This window comes from Pelodiscus sinensis, chromosome 2 (assembly GCF_052426305.1).
Source record: "Pelodiscus sinensis isolate ZL-2025 chromosome 2, ASM5242630v1, whole genome shotgun sequence".
NCBI classification, from domain to species: Eukaryota; Metazoa; Chordata; order Testudines; family Trionychidae; genus Pelodiscus; species Pelodiscus sinensis.
In genome coordinates, this window is record NC_143053.1 from 228,196,517 (window position 1) to 228,211,481 (window position 14,965).

Consider the following 14,965-nt stretch of genomic DNA (forward strand, 5'->3'; position numbering starts at 1 on the left):
AGGCGTTCTTCCTCGTGGAATTAGGTTTACCACCGTCGAAAGAAAAGCCGCATTCTTTCGATTTAATTTCGAAAGAACGCGGCTGCAGTCTAGACGCAGGTGAAGTTTTTTCGAAAAAAGGCTACTTTTTTCGAAAAAAACCCTGAGTCTGGACACAGCCACAGAGGCCAGGAACACCATTTCTATCCCCTGGCTAATAGCCTTTTATGGACCTAACCTCCATGAAATTATCTAGCTTCTCTTTAAACTCTGTTATAGTCCTAGCCTTCACAGCCTCCTCTGGCAAGGAGTTCCACAGGTTGACTACACACTGTGTGAAGAAGAACTTTCTTTTATTAGTTTTAAACCTGCTACCCATTAATTTCATTTGGTGTATGAAGGTGCCATACTTCTTTGCAGAATTCTTTTTTTGTATATTCTTCTTTCTCACCTAAGTGGCGTGCTTAAATTTTTCTACCTCTTTTTAGTTTACAGGGGCTTTGTTGCTCGTAAAGAATATGAAAATGCAAAAAATAAATACAAAATGGAAACATTTATTACCAGACTTCAAGCAGGTAACAACTGTTAGCTTTCTAGGCGTTTCATAGACTGATGTTATCTCACTGCTTATACACAATGTAAAGGGACACATCCTCAAATGCTGTAAAGCTACATTGACTGCAGTTTACACCACCTGAGAATCTGATGCACAAATCTCTGCTTGTAAATACTGTGTATATATATGATATATATGTGTGCACACTATATATCTGCTTGCATTTGGTATCTATACACAGTATATGCCTATATGCTTTTGTATAGTTTACATTTTTGCATATGTTTGTTACATATTAGATAACATTTACTTCAAAGAAGAGGCTTATTTATAGCTATGCCTATGTCTGGTTGTCTTCTACCATGGCTCCTTTCTTGCCTATCAAAATGTTCCTTCTGTTCCTCTGTGCCAAGGCATCTCTGCTGTAAGATCCCCTAAGATTCAGTTTTTGATCCTTGACTTTTTTTTCTATATACCCTGTCCCTCTTGGTCATTTTGATAACACTCGCTGGTATGTGTACAATTTGATATTAATCTCATGGTGGTATATATTCGGGAGTCATTAGAATTTTACCAGTTTAAAACTGATATGAAGGCAGAATCCACTCCAGAAAGGTTACCACAGAAATACACAATACTTGAAATGCCCCAACTAACTCCTCAGCAGAAGGAATCTCAAAAACCACAATGTGGTAACTGTATCTTCTGATATTATGGGTCTTTTCTAGACCTACTAAATTGAACCCCAGAAGGTCAATCAATCTCTGAGCATCAATCTCTGGGTAAGCATAGAGAAGGCCTAGATAACTGAAACACATCAGATGCTGTCCACTCTTATACTGGTATAACTCCTTAGACTTCAGTGAAGTTACTCCTGATTTGAACCTATGTAAATGAGGGAAGAATCAGGCACAGAAACTCTAAGGCTATGTCTACACTACAGATTTTACAGTGGCACAGTTGTACCACTGCAGTTGCACTACTGTGGGGTCTCCTGTGTAGCTGCTCTATGCCAATGGGAGAGAGGTCTCCTGACGGCATAATTAAGACACTCCCAACAAGCGGTAGTAGCTATGTTGGCAATGAAATGTCTCCTATTGACATGGCACTGTTCACAACAGTGCTTTTGACAATGAAAGTGATGTCACTGGCGGGGGAGCGTTTTTCGCACCCTGACCAATGAAAGTTTTACCGTCAAAAGTGATAATTTAGACAAAGCCTAAGAAACTCTAAGAAGAATCTCTAAGTTCATGTAATTTCCACTGTATTTGGGGCCCCTCTCAATGTGCATGTTAAACCCATTTATACTCCTTCCTAGAATAAACTGGATCCTCCTTAGACCACACCCATTTTTCAACCTCTGATTTTTCTCACTTACATAGCACTTCTGGTCTGGCCTATTGCATTTAATGGAGTGCAACTTGATGTAGCTCAAAGGCTATGAGGGGCTGGGAAAGAGTAATGAAGCAAAAAAGTCAGCTATTGGGGGTGTCTGAGTAAGTCAGATAGGCCATCGCTACCTGAAATGTGACTCCTTGGTATGTAATTCACACCATCTTAGAACCCATCACACTTACTTACACATCAGTAAATGTGTGCTGGGGAGTCTAATTTATGCCTCTTCCATTTCCTCCCTACTACCTAGTTCATCTGCCATTGCCTCCCTCTATGATCCTTCACATAATCTCACCGCTGCAGGCATGAGAGCATTCTCCTCTGTAGCTTTTGTCATATCAATAAACTTCATGTATCCCTCCACTTCCCTGACTTGCCATCACTTGAAAACACAGATGTCCCCACTTTCCCCATACTACCCAGTTCCTATAGATGCTGGAATTAGGAGTGCAGGGGGTGCTGTGGCTTGAAGTGATTTTCATAATATACCGGCTTTCTAGTTTGCTTTAACAGCTCTCAGCACCCACCCACACAAACACACACTACAAATATTGTTCTCTGCCGGTCCTGTCTTCTGCAGGTTTTTTAAAATTTAATTCTGTATTGTTATTACTGAACTCCGTTAAAAGTTTGAAATATTGCTTGGGTGTTATCTAAAAATGGTATTGTACTATAATTTGTATCAGTTGCCAGAGGATACTTAATCAGAAAGAAAAGGAAAGAAATAACAGATGCAACGAACAGAGCAGCAACAACAATTCAATCTCACTACAGGGGCTACAGGGAGAGGAAAAGCTTCAAAAAGAAAAGGTAGCAATCTTTTCCTTCTATTGTATCACTTAAATAACTCCTGCTTCAGTAAACACCTACTCAGAAATCAGCAATATACTCTGGAATTGAGTTCTTCTATGTAGCACAAATTATTGTGCTTTTGGGGACATTCTATGCCAAAAATTAAAAATTCTGCACACAATATTTTAAAATTCTGTGAATTTTTACACATTTTATTTGTCAAAATAACACATCTAATCACACCACTTTCATTTTTTAGGTAATATATTTCAAAATAACTGTCAGTAAGTATGTCTGTAACAATATAGATACCCAAAAATTCTCCCAGGAATGGAGAGTGAAAGAAGACAACCCAGTTCCTTGTTTCTCCTCACCCTCGCCTAGAGCACAACTGGGGAGCCACACATCTACAACCCCTCCCCGCCCCCCGAGCCCAGCTATGGCCTCCCTCAGCCAAAATACCTGTCCCTCCCCCCCAAACCCAGAAGTAGGACTCCCCCCCACACAGCCTTCCCTTCTCACCTCCAGAACCAGGGATCCAGAAGGAGAAATAGCCTAATGCTCGGCCCCAAGCTTGCATGGAGTTTCCTTCAGGGTAAACATGCTCTCGGAGCGCGATCTGCGGAAAGGTAGGGGTCGGGTCAGTAGGCTGTATTGGCGTCATAACGGTTCCCAAGTCAGTACCCTGACATACGCGGGGCGTTTCGCCTGACTGCCCAACGCTCGGCCCTTGCCTGGAAGCCTCACATATGCTCCAGATCAATTAATATCCTCCCTCAGGACATGCTAGGAACTGCAGCTTCCCAGAACCCTCTAGACCTCTCTCACTTTCCCCCCATCTGTGTTTTCTATGTGTGAGCTGGCCTCTGCTAGGTCCAGTGGCTACTAGCAACACTGCAGCCCATTTGAGATTCTGCGTTCACCTTAATTTCTGCAAAATTCTGCATTGTGCAGTGGCACAGAATTCCCCCAAGAGTATATATTGTGTTCTGCCTGAAGGAACACAGCCTGCTCCAATCCTACCTCCTCAGAAACACTGGTCCTACATGCCGAGTGTGCCACAATAGACAGCAAGAGGGACAGTGTCTGTCTGTCTCTCTCTCACACACACAAATGCTCATCCCATCTTCTCTAATGATTTATATTTTTACCAGCTGCTCTGGGGAACCTCAACTAACCTGCTTGAACTGCAGGGAGGGGCACATGAGCACTCTTGCCCTTTATTTCCCTATCAACAGTAATTTTTCTGCAGGAAAGCTAAGAAATCTGTGGGAGACATGAATTATTCACATGTGCAGTGGACAGAATTCCCCTAAAGGTATCGTTTGCTTGCTTATTTTCAAAGACGGTGGTAAATATTTTTCTTACATTTTGTGACCTCAAGGGAAAAGAAGCAAATTTGGGGAAAAAGCATTAGTTGGCACTATTTTCCCCAGTTTATTTTAAATAAACCAATAGTATAGGTGGGTCCTGCTCTGTTTTTGAAATAGCTCTTCTTGAGAAATCTGTATGTATTGCATACACCTGTTGTCTGGATCGCATAAAAGTAAAAATGGAAATACATTGACAATCTGAAACATAGAAACTTCCTTTTAACCTTATGTTGAGATGGGAGCACAACAATAAACCAGAGTTTGTTCATTAAAGTAGTTCAGATTGTGCTATGTTGAATGGTCAGTATTTTCACAGACTGTTCCGGGCCAGCTCAGTGTAACTCAGCTAAGTAGGCATTCTTCCTCTGAAACGTACCCCTGAGAAGCCTAGTTCTTTTTTTTAATGCTTAGACTTTGACTTCGGTGTGGGAGTGAGCCTAGTCAGAGGTAGCGCTAGGAAGGTTTGATAATCTAACCCATAGGAGAAAGAAACCATTCAGGAGACCTCTCTCAGCCGATAACGACAGTGCTGGGTGAAAAAGTGGAAGGAAGTGGCTAGGGTGCTGTTCTGAGACTCAGAAAATCCAAGATCGATTCCTTGTTCTATCACATACTTCTTGGGCAAATAGCTTAGTCTCTCTATACCTTAGTTCCCAATCTGTAAAATGGAATATTGTGAGGATAAATACATTACAGATCAGGAGGCACTCAGATATTATGGTAATGGGGAGCCATAAAAGCATCTAAGGTAGATAGAAAGGAGTTATAGAGGGACTGCGGGACCTCTTTCAAGTAGTAGTGGGTTGAACAGAGTGAAAGATCTGGTTTGGTATTTAACCTCAGTTGATGGTGACAAAGAAGGCCCAAGGAGTGCAAGTTATTCTCCCAATCTCAAGGAGTATTTTGCACATGAAGTTTTATGACCTGGATGCAAAACCATGAACATTGTTTTTGCACTGCTCTTTGGGCAGTCTTTTTCCTCACTCAAGGGGACAGGTTTTGGACTCTGTGAATTACTAAGGTTTGTGTACACTGCAGGAAAATACCTGTCTTTTTTTTTTTACTATCTGTACACTTTCAATTAATTGTTTTCTGTAATCTTTATCACCTCCTCTTTTACAACTTAGATCGTCACCTTCATTGCCCTTGGGCAAATTGACAGGAATGTTCACAAATATTCATTCCCCATCCCTAATCTGTGCTGTGGCTCTAGATGTGTTTCTTTTTTATTTTTCATTTTTGATTGACCAAATTATCATTCAGTACACCAACATTGCTGCAGGAAATTGTAAGGTGGTAATCGTCTGTTATAATATTTCCCAAATGCAATATGTCTCATACAGGGAATCACTTCTGAAGAAGGAACAAACTAAAAATGCAATCTCCATTATCGAAAAAGATGAGCCACCTCAAAACAATGAAGAAAACTCAGCTGTGATGACAAACTCTCCTTCTCTGGCTGAAGAGGAAGCAGCTGTTATTGTTCAGAGTAACTACAGAGCTTGCAGCGAGCATAAACAAATAAAGGAACAATGCAGAAAACTAACAGGCCAAGTGTCTTCCCCAATGGAAAATTTCAAACCAGAAGCAAAGCCAAATCAAAATGTAGCGCAGGAAGCTGAGGTTGAAACCATCAGAAAAGATAAGACCTCTATTTTCAGCCAAAGCAGCTATCCTGGACATCCAGACAGAAAGAACCCAGAGGAAAAAAGGAAAACGCCTCCAAGGGGAAACAGTGCTTCTTTAAAACAAAACCTTCCACAGCTGCATCAAAAGGAAGGTAAAAAACAGGCCTCTTTGAAGCAGCCATCTAAAATAATGACAGAACAAGGCCTCCAAGATCTGACTCATTGGGAAACAATCAGCACAGAGGAGAAAAACCAAGTATCTATTGTTGTTCAGAATAAGTATGACAGTCCCTTGGAGGGAAATCATCTGACACAGGAAGGGATAATATCTGGTGAAAATAAAGGAAATATAAGGAAAGACTCAGTAAGAGGCTCACAGAAGCACATTGAGCCAGAAAAACAAGGTTCAGAAGACAAAGATAAGGCAGCAATAGTAATTCAGAGCAATTATCGAGGTTACAGAAGAAGAGGGCAACTCAGAAAAGAAGGAAAATTACCTTCTAAAAGTCAAGAGAGAGCCAGTAAAGAGACAGCTGAAGTGGCACATATTCAAAATAATGATTCCAAGACAACAAAAGGTAGAGGAAGCTCTAATACTCAGGAAGAGAGACATAATAATCTAAAAGATGGCTCAGCAAAAGAGGCTTGTGATTTGGCAGACTTTTCAAGACAGGTAAGAAGCTTATTAAGCTAAATATTTCTTGATAACTGCAAGAAATATGCAAAGAGCAATGCATTTGATGATCACTCACTGAAAATGGATACTCTGTCTCAACTACTTCATAACATGCACAACGCCGAAACTAACTGTAATGAGAGCATTCTGCTCAGACCAGGCAGTAACATTTTAAATGATTTTATTCTGTACATAGCTATTTGGAGGGAAGTAAATCACTGTTCAGGAATTGAAGAGTTGAGTTCATACAGATTCTGATACTGATTTATTCTGAAGCTTGGCAGGGTTTTTAGGAAATTTAGATGCTCACATAGGAGATGAATTGTGCATGGGGGGGTTAATCCATTGAAAATTTGTTTTACTTAAATTATAGCAAAATTTTCCCCCTTCAAAGCCCTGTGCGTCAAATACTTTCTATACTTCCCAATGTATACACTAGAGCTGGCCAGAGCATGAATCAATTTCAGGACAATTTCCAAGGTTTGGGGTTTGCTTTTGTTCTCCTTTGGGAAAAAACAAATCCTTTTAGACATTTTCATGATATGAAATGTATCAAAACATCTGGGTTTAGATAAAATGAGCAAGAGTTTTTTTATTCAGGTCATTCTCTCTAGGCAGAAGTGACTAGATCCCACCCTGAACCTCAGAAAGCTTCCTATTAAAGACGTCATTGATGTTGTTAGATTGCCACAAAACATTTGGGCTTCAGTGAAGCAGCATGGTTTGATAAGAATACATTGCACTGAAAATGTTATGCCCGGCTTTAGTTCATTGTGGATAAACTCCTGGGCCCATGGAATTTAATAGCAAAGCTCCTGTTGATTTCAGTGAGACCAAGATTTTACTCTGTAAAATTCAAATATTTTAATGTATATTTTATTAAAATTTACAAATTAGGCCACAAATCATGAGACTGTCCGGGCATTGTCCATTTTAACTAAAACCAGAAGCCCCAGTCAAGTGTTTTTGGGTTTGTTTGGGAGTTTTTTTTAATGCTGACATTTGCCAACTAAGGCCCTGACTCAGCAGGGTAGTGAAGTCCTTACTCACCTGTTCAAAGTTATGCACGTGCTTAACTACTTTGCTGAATAAAGTTATCACAACTAGGTTATCCTAGTGCATGCTCTGCACAGCTGGCATCCTGTTGTCATTGACTTCAAGAGGGCTCTGTGTGGACACAGGCATGAGCCTGCACAGAGTAGTTTGCAGGTTCAGGTGTTATTGCACATGCAGTGTTTGTCACAATGCTGTGATGGAATTACTTCACGCTGTCAAAAAAGCTGTGAACTTCATAAAAGCAGTTTGTCCAATTTCCATTTACCTTATTGTCCCATTCACAGTATTTCACCCTTGATTTTCCTCGAAACATGGAGCTCTCTATCTTATATTAATTTTTTTAGATATCAAAATTGTCCGAAGACTATTTGGCGCTGCAGCAAAAGTTGAATGAGATGATTTTGTCACATCAGCTGAGGCCTGTGATGCTGTCCAAAGATAAACAAACAAATGGCCGACTTTCTCCTCATGTGTGTCACTCAGGTAATATTCAACCTCCATGTTAATCAATAACATTAATGTAACTCAGGGACAAGTCTTGCAGCCACAGGGGCTCAATGACAAAGGTTCATGGACAGATCTTAAGGCAGAGGGGCTCACTAGATCATCTAATTGTATCTCCTGTATAACACAGGCCATAAAATTTTATCCTGTTTCCCCAGCATCAAGCCCAATAACCTGTATTTGGCCAAAGCATCTTCCAGAAGGGTGTCCAGTTTTGATGTGATGACATCAAGAGATGGAGAGTCCACTGCTCCCCTCCGTAGTTTGTTCCAGTGGTTGTTCATCTTTGCAATTAAACATAAGTGCCTTGTTTATAGTAAGATTTTGTCTGGCTTCAGCTTCCAGCCATTGGCTCTTGTTATGCCTTTCTCTGTGAGATTACATAGCCCTTTAGTATGCTGTATTTTTCCCCAGTAAAGGTACTTATATACCATAATCAAGTCACCTCCTGACCTTCTTTTTGATAAACTAAACAGGCAGAACTCTTTGTCCCTGCAGAGCATTGTCTCCAGCTCTCAGCTCATTTTTGTAGCTCTTCTCTGTTCCTTCTCCAATTTTTCAACATCCTTTTAAAAATGCGGACTCCAGAACTGGATGCTTTAGTCCAGTATCAGTCTCCCCAGTGTCATACCCAGAGGTAAAATCAGCTCTTACTTCTGCTCCCCTGTTTATACATCAAAAGATCACATTATTCCTTTTTGCCACAGCATCACAGTGGGAGCTCACGTTAAGTTGTTTGCCCACTATGACCCTTCAATCCTTTTCAAGTCAGAGCTTTGCAGAAAACAGGATTCCATTCCTGAGTGGGAGCATCATAGTCCTTGCGCAAGAAGCATTGATTTCATACATTAGAACTTCAGTGTTTTTGCGCAAGAACTCGCGGCCAGTGTAGACAGGTAGCAAGTTTTGGCACAAAAGCAGCTGCTTTTGTGCACGATCATGCCAATGTAGACACAGCCTCAGTGTACATTAGAGTCAGACCGTAAGTGTAAAGGCTGCTCCTTGTTAATTCCCAGGTCTCTGTTGCAGTAGGTTTTTGTGACTGGGTTCTGCAATAGAGCAGACATTAAATGGAAAACTCAGTTCCAGGATTTTAGCAGAACTTTCATTTTAGACATACCAGTGTTCATGTTGATTAGTGGTTTATGCTGAATTCTTTATTACATTTTACTGATTTTTGACAGTATGGGGCTAATTCCTTAGATAATATGGTATTAAAGACTCATTCTTTGGAAAATAGCAAATCCTTTTTAAGCATTTCCCTGCAGAACATAGGTAAGAGAGTCAGGGAGAGGGAAATACACGATTTATTTTGCCAGTTAGAAAAAGGTTACCGGTAAGTGATTAAAAACTCAAGTGAACCCAGGTAGAAATATAAACCAGTATGTTTTTGCTGTTTACAAAATGGACCAAATTCCATCCAGTTACACTGGTGTAACTCTGGAGTAGCTCCACTGAATCCAATCAAGTTACAGTATTTAACACCTAATAGAAGTCCAGAAGGAGATTTTCAAAAGCACAAAGGGGAGTTTAGCTCCCAATTCCCTTTGAAACCTAGGAGTTTGGCACTTAATTCCCCTTTGTGCCTTTCAAAAACTTCCCACCCTGCAGTGTTACTGCAATACAACCTCATAAAATAGCAATTTTTTTGCCTCTATTTTCCTTTAAATGCCATTTTTTCTATAGTAAGATGGGTGGAAAGTGTTACATCACCTTCTTTTGAACCTGGTGTGATGAATGTCACACATTTCTTTCAGGCTTTGTCTACACTGTAAGGTTTTTGTGGCAGAGAGTATGCTAATGACGGACTCATTAGCATGAGTCGCAATGTCATTAGCATATTTTGTGCCAATGTTTTTTGCAAAAGGGGATTTTGCACAAAAAGGAGAAGTGTAGCTGCTTCCGTTTTGCACAAAAAAACCCCTATTGCACAAGATCCTTGAGGCACAAGGATTTTACTATTTATAATTCTTTAATAAAACTTCAAGAATCATGAAAGTTTCCAATTGTTAAAATGAAAATTCGGGAAAGTAAAGAAAAAAAACAGATTTAAATTACTAGAACTTTTATTACAAATCTTCTGTTGCAGGATACAAATATTTTTAACTTTCTGGATTGAATACAAGTCAAATCAGAATCTGCACTTTCCGAATCTCACTGATATATTTCTCTCTCTTCTTCATCCTCATACATATCCTCTTCTTTGACTACTTCTTTCTCTTCAGCATCATCAATTTCTTCTTCTTCATTTCTCTGGTTCTGTTTCCTTTTTTCTCTTGAGGATTTCAATGGAGCATCATTTGGGTTTTTAAGAAGCTTTATATTATGGGCTATGAATGTCAGCTTGCCTGCCCTTTCTTGTGTTAACTTGTTTCTTTTTGCATTATGAATGCTACTGTAAGTATCACTATTTGATCTGAGGAAGTGGGTCTGGCCCACGAAAGCTCATCATCTAATAAACCATCTTGTTAGTCTTTAAAGTGCTACATTGTCCTGCATTTTACTGTAAGTACTGAAACTTCTTTCAGTTGCTGCCATTGTTGGTGGCATATTCAGTATGTTGATCGCTGCTTTCCCTAATTTTGATCCATAGCAAATACCTTTCCACCATGTTACTGCATTTACTAAGCCAGCTGATTTTGTTACATATGATTTTTCAAAAAAAAACCTTCTTTAGCACGATACGCTGCAAGCTCTGCAATGACTTTTGCTGAGTGTTCAGTGCCATACATTCTTGTGAGTAATTTATCTATCAGTTCAGTTCCTTGTATTTGTTCATTTCTAGTAAGGCACTCACCATTGAATTTTGGATCTAGAATATTTGCAGCATAGTGAATGTCTTTTAGAGCCATATCTTTTCTTTTTTCAAAACTTTTCATCACATCGTGTTTTTCTTGTTTGGTAAGTGGACTTTCGGGAAGTAGCACATCAAAATGATCACTTAATTCCCTGAAACATTCAGGAACTTTGCTCATTTTTGGCAGGTCAGATTCAATCAGTGTAATCCATTTAACAACAGGACTTATCAGTGTGTGCAGTTTTTGGACCCGTACCCAAAATGCATCTTCATTCAGGATTGAATTCCTGGTACGTTTGCTCAGTTTAGTCTGTAAATCTTCATAGACAGCAAGGCATTTTAAGACTTTTTTTATTTCAATAAGATTTTCAAACAATATAAAATGGAACCCCACCTACTTTTAACTGGCAATTTAAGTGCACAAGTTTGATTTTTCTTTTTTTGAAATGTAGTAAAATGAGCTCGTAAAACTTGTGATTTGTTAATTTCCTTCACAATAGTTTTACAGGTAGCTTCAGTTTCTTGAACCGATTTTAAGTTAATGATGTCACCAATTAACAAATTTAGTGTATGAACAGAACAAGTGTACATAGCAATGTGATTGTATTTTTCATTAAGCATTGATAAGGATTTCACCATTGCTGCAGCATTATCAGTGATAATGGCACCAAATTTTTCAGTGCCTATTTCTGTCATTATTTCTTCCATACGGAATGCCGTTTACTCAGCAGTATGGCATTCAACATCGGTTGCCACTGTCTTGTAAAACATTGGTTGAGGTGTTGATATAATAAAATTTATAACAGATTCATTTTTCGGTTGCTCCAAGCATCACATTACAGTGCAAGAGAAGAAGCTTCAGCAATTTTTGTTTTTATAAGAGCATCAGCACGTTGATATTCAGCTTCCAAAAGTTTGTTAGAAAGTGTGTACCTGGCTGGCATCTTGTAAGATGGTCTTAATTTTTGCATGAAAGTAACCCAATCTTCATTTTCAACCAATGAAAGTGGCAAGCCCAATGAGAATATAGCTCCTGCAAAAAATTCATCCAAAACTTTTTCAGCTTCATTCATAGAATCAAAGTAGCGACTTATAGAGTGAAAGACCTTGGCTGAACTAGATGTGGAAGGTGGTGATGTAAATTCATTAGCACTATCACGGTGTTCTGTAGATGTTGATGCAGTTGATGGTTGAGGTGATCTGCTTCTGGACTCTGAGAATTTTTTTGCCTTTTCCTTGATGTAAGCATGAGTCTTCAAACAACTGGAAATATACTTTCTCATCCTTGTCGCATTTCTGATGTATTCAGCCTTGCAGTACTTACATTCATATAATACTTTGTCTTTAACTGTTTTATGAAGGAAATAATCCCACACATCACTTTTAGGCTTAGTTCTTCTTTTCATACTGTGAAAACACAATTACACCTTTCACAAAAGAGAATAAATGTGTTATTGCCTCTTTAAATACTTTTTGTGATGCTTCCAGAAAGTTCCATAACAAATAGAATTCCTGACTCATGAATGTTCTAGAAAGTTCCATAACATTCTGGAACATTCTATAACATTCTCAAACTATCTTGAATGATGAAGAAAGCTCTTTAACATTCTAAAGTTGGGTGTTCTAAAATGTGAATACAATACATTATTTCAAGAGGAAATGAAAAATTATAAAATTATCAAAAATTCTCAGGAAATAATCTTTTGGAGAATATTCTCAGAATATTCTCATTCTCAGCGAATATTCCCCAGAGAATATTCTCACCTCACATCACAATTTGTGGTTTCTAACAAAATGAGGATTTATTTCCTCTATGTACTTTTCCAGACAAATGTGAGCACCTCTGATATGTTAGCATTCAATCCTTTTGTACACCAAATATGGTAGTTTGAGGAATAATACTTCTGAGAGTTCTGATCCATAAAGAAAACATTATTTTATTTTATTTTATTTTTAATTAAAGTTTAAAGGTTTCTTGGTTTGTTTGCTTGTATGCTTGTCTGAGGCACAATTAACTGTCTAAGGTGTCAGACATAATGATCAAACTTCTCAAACATTCAGGACACATCAAAAATGGTATAAAAGCACTGTAAGTTGATCATCATAGACATAAAGTTCATAGTTTATATTCAAGCTGTGCCCTTTGCAAGAGGGCTTGTATAGATTCTGCAGAAGAACGGTCAGATTCACACAGGTCCTGGCCCATTTCACACAGGTCCTGCCCATCATTATGAACTTATAGTCATAGATGGCAGGTGATACCCCCCTTGAAGGAGCTAACCCACCAGCTCCGCCTCTTCTCCACCCCCCTCCTCCCAAGTGGCCCTGCTAATTTCAGATGAGAGGGGGAGGGAAGCGTGGCCCCAGATGGAACATGGGCAGGGCTACAGCGACTTACCCTGGCCTGGCCTTTGATTCCCATCACTCATGCTTCTAGCCTTGGAATCCTAGCTACTGGATTGTGGGGATTTTTTTAAAAAATATTTTATTTTTTTTTACAAAAGATTAATTGAATGTTGTGTATTGGTCACTGAGTAATCAAACTTCTGGGAACCAAAAAGCATATCTTCAGATTGTCAAACAAATACCTCCTTTAACTGAGAACAATGAATGTTGAGAAGTGTTTCTCTGAGGGGAAGATTTTTATCTCAAAGATGCCATTTATGCCTTGAGATATATCAGCTGGCTAGCCAGGATTTTATTGATTACCAGAAAAATATATTGCACAAAACATTTTTACATTGTAGATAACTATGAATATGTCTATACTATCAGGTTATTTAAAAATAAGTTATTTTGAAATAATAGCTTCCGAAATAACTATTTCAAAATAAGCTTATTCCTCTTTACAAGCAGGAATTGTTATCTCGAAATAACAAGCCCATTATTTCAAAATAACAGGCTTGGTAGTGTGGACGCTCACCTTGTTATTTCGAAAGTGTAGACATGCCCTATGTAACTGCTTTCCTTAATATTATAATAATGGAAATTACTATTATTTGCAATTTGGTTTATTTTATATAAAGTTACTAAGCACACACATTGGTAAAATTTATGCCTGGAGCAAGAGGCCAACTTGTCTGTCATCACACCCACTTGCAATGGGTCCGAGTTTGGCATTATTTGGTTTCACAGTAGAACCTCAAAGTTGTAAACACCTTGGGAATAGAAGTGAAACTGAACTATATTCATAACTCCAAAGAAAACATTATGGTTGTCCTTTCAAAATTTTACAACTGAACTTTGATAAACACAACTTTAAACCTTTATGATGCAGAAGAAAAATGCTACTTTTGCTATCTTAATTTAAATGAAATAATCACAGAAACAGTTTCTTTAACTCTGTGAAATCTTTTTTTAAAACTTTCCCTTTTTTAGTAGTTTATGTTTAATGCAATACTATACAGTATTTTGGTAGCGGTATTTTTCTTTTTTATTTGTTTGGTTTTTCATCTCTGCTGCTACCTGATTGTGTACTTCTGGTTCCAAATGAGGGGTATGATTAACAAATCAATTCATAACTCTGGTGTTCATAACTCGGAGGTTCAATTGTATATGCTAAACTTGCATACACTGTGTAGCTGGAACTAGCATTTCCTACATAAGTTTATAACAGTGAAACAAGCAAAGATGGCTTTGCCATTCAATGACTATTCAATTAGTGGTTTTATAAGCATAAAGGAAGTTGACTGGGTTAAAGCTGGGACTGGTGTGTCAGAAGTACTATTCACGAATTACATAGAAAATTCTATTAATTCCCTTGACCCTGATGTGGTTTTGGTATAAAGCCCATCTGAAGCTCTACAGCCCAGCTGGTCTCCACCCTCTGCAGTGCTGTTCCATTCTTGAGGGAGCATTAACCCTCATCAGCTCTTAGAACATTTGTTAAAGGATCATTAATGCTACATTTGAACAGTGATGAAGGAAAGTAGGGGGAGGGTGCTTTCCGATTCAGTTGGGGAATGTATTTATTCAAATGGAGAATCCTGCCTACAATGCTTTGGTATCAGACAAGCAAACAGGAGCATGCAATATATTAAAATAAAGAAAATACTGTAGTAATTACAAAACTTGCAAGCCAAATAGTTTGAATCTAGACATAACAATCTAGCTTCAGTAAGATATGTATCTTAACATACCTGTATGTACATCCCAATAACTGTTCATTTGCTATAGCTATTCAGATATCTGAAAAGAGCATGCAGAAGA

At 38.5% G+C, this 14,965-nt stretch overlaps 1 protein-coding gene across 4 annotated transcripts in view; it reads left to right on the forward strand.

Annotated features, from left to right (window-relative positions):
• The window catches only part of MYO3A (myosin IIIA), a 219,695-nt gene that overhangs the window by 174,736 nt on the left and 29,994 nt on the right, over positions 1 to 14,965 (forward strand). For 3 of the 4 annotated variants that reach the window (XM_006115285.5, XM_075922537.2, XM_075922539.2), the window contains 4 exons: positions 468 to 554; positions 2,617 to 2,740; positions 5,439 to 6,396; positions 7,800 to 7,938. In XM_006115285.5, coding sequence (XP_006115347.3) covers positions 468 to 554; positions 2,617 to 2,740; positions 5,439 to 6,396; positions 7,800 to 7,938 — 1,308 coding nt within the window. The remainder of the gene's footprint in view (positions 1 to 467; positions 555 to 2,616; positions 2,741 to 5,438; positions 6,397 to 7,799; positions 7,939 to 14,965) is intronic. The other variant, XR_012902077.2, reaches the window with a different exon arrangement.